The 9,999-nt window shown below is 42.5% G+C and overlaps 1 protein-coding gene across 10 annotated transcripts in view; it reads right to left on the bottom strand.

Moving 5' to 3' along the window:
- Positions 1–406: 406 nt before the first annotated feature.
- Positions 407–9,999, bottom strand: part of dgkza (diacylglycerol kinase, zeta a) — a 790,120-nt gene continuing 780,527 nt past the window's right edge. For all 10 annotated transcript variants that reach the window (XM_072591939.1, XM_072591942.1, XM_072591938.1 and 7 more), the window contains one exon: positions 407–5,761. In XM_072591939.1, coding sequence (XP_072448040.1) covers positions 5,645–5,761 — 117 coding nt within the window. In that variant the 3' untranslated portion in view covers positions 407–5,644. The remainder of the gene's footprint in view (positions 5,762–9,999) is intronic.

The raw sequence follows: 9,999 nt of genomic DNA, 5'->3' as shown, positions 1-9,999 counted from the left end.
CTCTTGTGGAGCATAAACTGCAGGACAGATCCACTGGCTTCAATGCCACTTTTGTAAAACTATGTAAGTAAATCTTTCACTGATGTTTTACCAACCATTTGGGAGAACCTCCTCAGGAAATTCTCCCCTCTACCCAAAGAATGTACTTTCTTGCATCTCACTCAGATCACAATTCTAGCTGCATCATGTTGGGTGCAAATAACCTATATTTGACTCACTCCTAATTGCTTTTCCTGTTGACAGAGTTCCAGGAGTAAACCTGTGTTTGTGGTGTTGGGGGCAACCAAAAGGCATGAGAAAAAAGAAGAGAAAAACAAAACCCTAAAAGTGACTATCAATCTTGACAGAAAAACTTGGTTAGTGTGAACTGCCAGAAGATAATTATATTAGTAATTGATTAGCTCAGTCCTTTATGCATCTTTTTATTGGTCCAGTCTGATGCAAATACAATTGAATCCATTCGTATGCAACCCAGTTAATGGATGTTTATACCAGGTCCCGGCTTGTTGCTCACTGAGTCAGCAATGGCAAAGCCATTCCTCACACCAAGGTCATCTGGCATGTGCTACCTTTTATCATATCTTTATTCAAAAAGACTTCATTCTGACACAAACCATCCCATCAGTACGTAGAGGCATTTCTGAGGTCCCTTTGTGTTTTCTTTTGACCCCTAACTATTTGGAGGATGGGAGATGCCTGGTAAGTGACAATTCTTCCACTATTTCCAAAACATTTTTGCTCTATTCTACGGGAAGTGATGAAAGATCACGGAGTGTCCACTATTCATGAGTCAGTAGACAATATGACACAAACAAGCTCAATTCAAATCTTCACATTCACTCACACATACAAAGCTTACTAGTTAGGGAGAAAGAGTAGAATGCCTCACTGATTCGTCCTCTCCTAAGAGCAGGAGAACTGTGACCAACACAGAGAAAGAGTTAAAACTATGCCTCAGCATCTATAGGGAGATTGAGACTAGTTTTACACTTTCGGATATCCCAGTTAAGTGAGACAATGATTGGGGATGGGATTGAAACTTCTCTTCTTTTGGGTGAGGTTTTTGTTGTTGCAAACATCAACGTAAGAGATAGTAGCACTGGAGAGTGGAGCACTGAATGTCAGCACTTCACACATCAGTTACAGAAACACTGATAGCGAGGCAGTTAGTTTAGAGATATGATTCTCTCTTTAGGATTTGCTGTACAATGATAAGTTAGATCAACCCTCACTTCTAAGCTCAGGTTGGAGAATATCAGATTTTTAATCTGACCGTTTAAATACCGATTCAGATATTATGTTCTATCTTCAAGGTTAAGATAGACTTTGAAACAATAAGGGAATCAAGCTTATAGGGTAAAGGCAGGAAAGTGGATTCAACGATGTTCTGATCATCCATGATCAAATTGAATGGTGGGGGAGCCTCAATGGGCTGAACGGCCTACATCTGCTCTTGTATCTTCTGGTCTTAAATTTGCTGGCAATTTCCCTCAAAACATGTTTCAGTTCCACTGTGTAATTGTTAGTTCTTCTGATGCTAAAGTGGGTTTCCACCTTCCACATAGTTCCTCTCACAACCAGATATTGGTCTCTTTTAAATAACGCTCCTAATTAGTGCTGAATGATTAAAACTGCTCTGCTCACTTACTCAGGAATACAGTGGAAGAACTTGGTGTCTTATTAGTACAGTCAGAACTTGATTGACCCCAGAAGCAATGCAGCTTCTCTACATACAGCTCCACTCTAACTTCCAACTCCAGCTGTCTTTATTGAATCCCCTTTTCCAAGCTGTTCCAATTTTTATGTCATCTTCTTCCCCTTTTCCAGCATCTCAGGAAAGAAGATGCACTTATTTCCAATCATTATATATCTGATTGCGTAGGAAACTTTTCATAGGATAAATGGACTGAAAATTGCAAAAAGAAAGCGTAAACCCATGACATAAATGGAAACGTGGTGGACATTGGCCAACAGGATACTAAGGAATTTAATTAAAATGTGTCAACTTTCACCAACACAATCATCCACTGTAATTATCAGGTTACTGTTATCAAACTGGGAGCAATGCTTCAGTAACCAGCAACAAATTCCACATGTAACACTTCTTCTGCCTTCCCACTGCCAGCCCATTTTGCACTGGGAGGATGGAGGGAAGAGAGTGGGGGAGGGTGTGTGAAGAAGATAATGGAAAGCATGGTGTTAAGTTTGCCTGAATCAATCCCTTCACCTGCAATATCTACTCTGGTGCTAAGAACATGCTGTACTACATGGTCTACTGACTGGAAAGCTTCACAATGAGCCAGTGAGGAACACGCTGGGACTTGGTTCACAGTTTCAAGTAGGAACAATGTGGCTGCATCAACTCATTTGACACGAGGCAAATCAAGGCATCTGTTTCAGAAACATACACGCACACAAACTGCAAATATAAAAACAACTGCCAATGGTTGAAGATATACCAATCTACAAAAGTGGGGCCCATATTTAAGCTATTATACACACAGAAATGTCACAGAAACACATCAAGAGACTCTCACAGGAATATTACAATATCTGTACTATCCTGGATAATTTACAACCAGACAGACTTGTTTTGTTCAAAGAAACCTATTTACACGGTTGACAGCAGAGAATGGAGCAGCCGGTCTCCACTCTGTTCATGTGGAGCATCACTTTCTCTGTCTTGTCTGCAATCCTGGATGACAGCTTCAAAGACAGTGTGGCAGAGGGTTCAATACTTCCCTTCTTCCTGGTCGTGTGCTAGTTTTCCAGGTAAGATCAGAGAGAGTCTGTAAACCTTTATTTTTGTTATTTAATCCATTCATTTTGAGTATTGACACTGAGGTGAGTTTACTTTTGGCAACAGTGTAAAAATATCGGTACTGGTTCTGCTGCCCATTGCATATCCCACATCATTTTCCCATCCCCAATAAATTGCCTCCAGAAAGCCAGGGTTCCTTTCCCTTAATACTTCGATGCAATGAAAAATGTCTTTATCCTTATAGCAGTACTATCTTGGTGTTCAGCTGATGTCAAGTCATACAATATATATTATTCTAAACCAATTACCAGAATCTTCAGAGCTAAACATTCAATTAGTTGGATATTTTGAAAGGAAAATTGGGTTAAGGTCTTTCTAATACCCAACACATTCAGTGCAACCATACAGTATCAGTGTAATAGGCTGAGTGCCCTTTTTATATAAATCAGGCTCGTCTATTCCCTATCCACCTCATTACGCTAAGCTTTCACAAAGGAAACCTTTTTGAAATTGAGACTGATGGGTATCATGGCTTAGGACTTGCATAATCTAAAGGTATCTGCCTGTGACTGATGACAGGGTGGCTCCTTGTCACTAGCTTTCCACCAGCATTACCTTTCTTCAACAGTAACAGCCATCTGCATTTATGGAGAACCTTCGAAATAAGGGGATCTATCAAGGATCTTCACAGAGGTGAGAAAAACAAACAGAAATGGTCCAACCTACAGATAGGGAAGAATGTTCAAAAGCTTCTCAGAGATGGCTCGTGAGAAAATCTGAAAGGAGTACAGAAAAGTTAAGGTGAATTTAAGGGTGTCCAATGTTGCTGAATGACCACTTGGAAACTTCAAGTACATGTTCTGATCATTTATAATTTTAATGTCACAGGAAAGGCTTGTGAAGACTGCAAGACAGAAAATTGGCTTTTCAAAAGAAAAGAAAAGCAAAAGAAAATACAAGAAGAAGGGTTTTAATATTTTAAGGTGGTTACCTTCAGACTATTTAGCCTATTATGATTGCTTTCTGATGGATTAATGCCCTTCGGAGCTGATTAAGTTACACTTCAAAATGTTCAATCTTTATAAAACATTGCTCCAATTGGGATTTTTAAAGTTGCCTAATGTTTTATCTTTTGCCATAGCATCCCATATTTTCATTTTGAAGATGATAGATCGGTGTAGCAGAACAAAGGAATACACTTTAAAAATAGCCATGATGTACAGGGGCTGTGCAGTAACAGGGGAATCTATAATTAAATAATCCATTTACTTGGCCAGGTTGTTTGCACACTGCCTATGATGTCCAAGATAGGTTATACTGTAGGTGGCTGATAGGGAAGGGACATTGACTACAGTTCTTGGAATGGTCAGGAAATGAAAGATTCTTTGAAGCTTGCCCCCCAGCCTCCACCTGCTTGCTTAGGGATGTTAGACCCACTGTGGTAGATTTGATGAGTTACCAGCACAGACAGAACCTGGGGCCTGCCTAGTCTGTAGGACTCAGGACCACACTGGTCGATGTATTTCAGCCAAATGAGCCATCAGGGCAGCTGACAGCAACTCTCTACAAATCCTCCTTTTGGACATAATCATAGTGAAGGCCTCAGCAGCAAGCTAAATCATGGGCTCATATTTTCATTCATTAACTGAGATTAAACAAAGGGTACCCTCTTAAAACCTCTTTACAGAACCCTTACTGAATTGGACAGCTTTCTTACTAAAACGGCCTACAGGTGCCTGAAAAATATGGGGACCCACAGTTTTAGAAATCCATGCTCTTTTTTCCCAAATGCCTGGGTGAAAGTAACAACTTGGGTTTGTTTAAAACAAAACAATGCAATTAAGGGTACTTGTAAATATCCGTAAGATGAGGATGGATTTAGCTGATCTCGTCTCTCACCAGTAAGCCAAGTCTTTAGTGGTAGGTGAGGCCAGGATGTCAGATGTTTACCGTTCCATTTCTCAGTCTCATCCCTTTCAAACCATGTTAGACATTATTGATAACATATACCTTCCCGACCTCCTGCCAGAATCCCCTGGTGATTAAGAATGGATGTTTATTATAACTATCCATTCCTATTCCCTTCCCCACTCACACTGTACTGTAAACATTACAAAAGCCTGATCAGACTGCCTTTTAGACTCCAGTGAGTTTGCAGTAGACATCGTTCAAATTAACATTAAACATCATCCTCACATTTAAAAGTTCCAATGTGCACAAAAAAGTATACTTTTCCAAACAGTTTTCTCTTAAAAATACAGCCATAAAATAGAGAAGTCAGATCCATATTAATATTTTCAGCTTGCACTATAGTACACTTGCCCTTTACAAAGTAGTGAGCATTAACCTTGGATCTTTTTTTATACTACTTCTCGAGTTGCTACTGTCTCAGCAGCAAAAACAGCACTGGGCATACCCCAGCTAAAGAAATAGATAGGGGCTACGCGGTGTAACCACGTAACGTGCAATTGAAACAGCACAAAGTTAACATGAGTGCCGACGCATCACCACAAGTAGCTAACTTCAATAGAAGCCATCAACTTTGCCTATCCACCCATCGCACTGGTGAGGCTCAACCTGGCAGACTGTTACCATAGTTACCATCAACCGTTGTTTGGTACCCAGTGACTGCCATGTTGTCAGTTTTGGTTTTGGCACCCGTTTGCTCCAGGGTGTGGGTTTAGCCAAGAATTTAAAAAAATACACACACAAACAAATATACACACACGCACACGCGCACGCGCACACACACACACATACAGAGGCTGGCCGATGGTGGAGTCACCACTGAGCCATGTTGTCACAAATGGCAGCAGGCATGCAGTCTTTGGGGAGCGGGTGAAGAAGGTGGGGTAGAGATTGGCCATCAGCTCCTCGCCAGCATTACACAGCCGTCTCCTGATCCTCTCGCTGAATCATCTGGTAATGCTGCCGGTTCTCCAGGTATGCGGCCAGCTCCAGGTCCATGGCCTTCTCTGCCTTGTTTTTCGGTGTGTCGCCCTGAGGAGCAATACAGGAAAGAGACAAAGGTAAGTCCGCAGATGGACACACATCCACAGCACTATATCCCACCTACACTTTTAAAAGGGCCCCATCTAAAAGCAGGTTACCCACACCATAAGAACAGGCAATGTTGCCTGAGAGACTGCACTGCAAGAAATCAAGACTTTCTGCCTACACATTACTGTGTCTTTGGTTGGTCCCGCAACATTTTATCAGAATCAGGACAATTCAGGCCTTGTACAAAACTGATTCTTTTCATCATATGGTGTCACCAAGTCTCAGTTGTGAGTCAAGATGTCATGGCTTCAAGGCTCAGAACAAGACCACTAAATAAATCAGAGCTTACATTTCAGTGCAGTGCCGAGGGAATGCTGCGTGACAGGAGATACAGCCTTTCTGATGTGATGTGAGACTAAAACTTTAGCAGCCCTTCTCAGGACAATGTAAACAGTACTATTTTGAAGAAGAGCATGGGGATGCTGTTTGGAGAAATAAATATCCCTCAGTCTAGAGATAATGCAGGCTAGAAGGCTTGGCCAAGCTAAATTATCCATAGTGCCCAGCTTTGTGTAGATTAGGTGCACTAGTCATGGAAAATAAAGGGTTATGGGCCAGGGTAGGTGAGTATATCAGGGTGGGATGCTCTTTAGAGGGTCGGTGTGGACTCGATGGGCCAAATGGACTGTTACCACCCTATAGGGATTCCATGATTTTATAATGTTACAATCACAAAACCAGATCATCATTATATCATTTCTCATAGTGGGATCTCAATGTGAGCAATTGTTTCCCACATCATAACAGTCCCTATATTTCAAAGGTACCTTCTATGGCCACAAGAAATCGTGAAAGGTGCTGTACAAATGCAAGTCCATCTCTCTTTCTTCGTTGAGCTGGTGACATCACTAACTCATGCAAGGTGGGCATTGCTGGCTGGCCAGCATTTATTGCCCATCCCTAGTTGCCCTTTAGAAGGTGGTGATGAGCTGCCATCTAGAACTGCTGTGGTAGACTCACAATGCTATTAGGGAGGGGGAACTTCAGGATTTTGACCCCACGACAGTGAAAGAACGGCAATATATTTCCAAGTCAGAATGGTGACTGGCTAAGAGAGGAGTTAGCAGGTTGTGGCTTTTCCATGTATCTGCTGTCATTGTCCTCCTAGATCAAAATAGTTGTGGATTTGGAAGGTGCTATCTAAGGATCTTTGGTGAATTTCTGCAGTGCATCTTGGAGATAGTACACACTGCTGCTACTGAGTGTTGGTGGTGGAAGAGGTGGATGTTTGTAAATGTGACGCCAATCCAGCCAACTGCATTGCCCTGAATGGTGTTAAGCTTCTTGAGTGTTTTTTTCAAAAATTGGATTAGATTATTTACGGTATGGAAGCAGGCCCTTTGGCCAACAGGTCCACACTACCCTCCGAACAGTAACCTACCCAGACCCATTCCCATACCTTATATTTACCCCTGACTAATGCAACTAACACTATGGGCAATTTAGCATGGCCAATTCATCTGACCTGCACATCTTTGGATGGTGGGAACCTCTGATCTGCTCTTGTAGACATGGTGTTGATATGGTGAGTCCAGTTGAGTTTTTGGTCAACATTAATCCACAGGATGTTTACAGTGGGGGAATTCAGTGATGGTAATACCACTGAATGTCAAGGGGCAGTGGTTAGATTGTTTCCAATTTGAAACGGTCATTACCTGGCATATGTGTGCTGCGAATGTTACTTGCCACTCGTCAGCCCAAAGCTGGTTATTGTCCAGGTCTTGCTGCATATGTTTGGACCAAGGCTGTTTATGAGGTCAGGAACTGAGTGGCCCCAGCAGAACCCAAACTGGATGTCACTGAACAGGTGCTACTTGATAGAACTACTGATGACACCTTCCCCCTGATGATCGAGAGAGACTGATGGGGAGCAACCGACCGGGTTGGATTTCTCCTACGCTGTGTGTGCAGGGCATACCTGGGCAATTTTCCAAATTGTCAGGTAGAAGTCACTGTAGTAACTGTACAGAAAATCCTTGGCTAGGTGAGTGGCAAATTCTGGAGCACAAGTCTTCAGTATTGTCAGAATGGTGTCAGGGCTCATAGCCTTTGCAGTATCTAGTGTCTTCAGCTGTTTCTTGATATCACATGGAATGAATCAACTTGGCCAAAACCTGGCACCTATGATGCTGGGTACCACTGAAGGTGTGCTGTTGGGAAGGTTTAAACTAGAATGGCAGGCAATGGGTACCAGAACAAGGGAAAAGAGGGTGGGGAAACCAGAACAGAACCAAAAGACAGAAAAGAAAGAAGCAAAAGTAGAGGACAGGGAAAACAAGGGGCAAAATTAAATGGACTCACATGGCAAAGTATAACAACTTTTTGTCTTAATGCACAGACCACTGGTAATAATGTAGTTGAATTAGCAGTTTAAATAGACATAAACTGTTCTGATATTGTATTGATTACAAATACACGGGTGCAAGGTTACTAAGGATGGGAATGTAACATTCATTGCAAGAGGGCTTGAACTCAGCAGTAGCGATGTCTTATTTACATTATACAGGATATTGGCGAGACTACACTGCAGCTTCAATCTCCCTACCTAAGAAAGGATAAGCTCACCATTAAGGGACGCTTACTAGGCTGATACCAGGGATAGCAGGACTGTCCTGTGAGAAGAAATTGGTTCGGCTGAACCTGTAATCATTAGAAGGATGAGAGGGGATCTGATTGAAACATTTAACATTCTAATGGGACTGGAGGAGGTGAGAGAGGATGTTTTAATTGGTTGTGGAGTATGACTATATTCAAGAAAGAGTTGAATAACTTGTTTGATTTAAAAGCTTCAAGGTGCATGGGAAGAAAGTGGGAACATGGCATTGTGATAGAGGATTAGCTATGATAACACTGAATCCCTTCAAAGAGTAGGATAAGGGACCATGGTGTTAGAGGCAAGGTACAGCATGGATAGAAGATTGGCTGCCTGGCACAAGGCAGAGAGAGTTGGGTTAAAATGGGTTGGGTTCTCAGAAGCCAGTGACTACTGGTGTTCCACAATTAAATATGTTGGGACCACAACTTTTCACGTTATACATTAATGATCTGGATGAAAGAACTGAGGGCAGATGATTCAAAGATAGATGGAAGGACAATTATTATTGAGGAGGTAGGGAGGCTGCAGAAAGAATTAGACAGGTTAGAAGAGTGGACTAAGAAGTATCAGATGAGATATAACACGGGAAAGTGTGAGGTCATGCACTTTGGTAGGAAGGAAGGAAGGCATGGACTATTTTCTAAATCGGGGGGAGAATTCAGAAATCTGGAGTACAAAAGGACTTGGGAGCCTTAGTCCAGGATTCTCTTAAGGTAAACTTACAGGTTGAGTCAGTAATTAGGCAGGCAAATACAATATTGTCATTCATCTCGAGACAATTAGCACATAAAAGCAGGAACATACTTCTGAGGCTTTATAAGGTTCTGGTCAGACTACATTTGAAGTGTATGAGCAATTTTGGGCCCCATACCTCAGGAAGGAAACACTGGCCCTGCAGTGGGTCCAGAGGAGGTTCACGAGAATGGTCCCAGGAATGAAAGACTTAACATAGGAAGAATGTTTGAGGACTCTGGGACTATACTTTGGAGTTTAGAAGGATGACAGGGGATCTGATTGAAACTTCCAGAATACTGAATGTTGGACAGAGAGCTCGTTGGGAAGATGTTTCCATTGGCAGGAGAGACAATGACCCAAGGGCACAGCCTCAAGGAAGACCCTTTAGAATGGAGATAAAGGGAAAGCTCTTTAGCCAGAGAGTGGTGAATCTGTGGAATTCATTGCCATTGAAGGCTATGGAGGCCAGGCCATTCAGTATATGCAAGATAGATTGCCAAGGGGATCAAAGATTACGGGGAGCAGGTGGGAAAATGGGGTTGAAAAACCTATCAGCCATGATTGAATGGCAGAGACAAAAAAACTGCAGATGCTGGAATCCAAAGTAGACAGGCAGGAGGCTGGAAGAACACAGCATGCGAGGCAGCATCAGGAGGTGGAGAAGTCAACATTTCAGGAGTAACCCTTCCTCTGGGCTGGGGGTGGGTGTCAGGGGAGCTGCAGATGAAGGGGGTGGCAGGGGCAGAGTGGTGAAGTGGAGATAGTTGAAGACAGATAGAAGGTACGACCCAGATGGTCAATGGAAGGAATGAATTTGGTTGGTGTCAGGGAGCAGTGGCAGTGAGGG

The sequence above is a fragment of the Chiloscyllium punctatum genome, chromosome 22, assembly GCF_047496795.1.
Source record: "Chiloscyllium punctatum isolate Juve2018m chromosome 22, sChiPun1.3, whole genome shotgun sequence".
Lineage (NCBI taxonomy): Eukaryota > Metazoa > Chordata > Chondrichthyes > Orectolobiformes > Hemiscylliidae > Chiloscyllium > Chiloscyllium punctatum.
The sequence above is the reverse complement of the archived record's forward strand: the minus strand, read 5'-3'. Positions and strand labels throughout refer to the sequence as shown.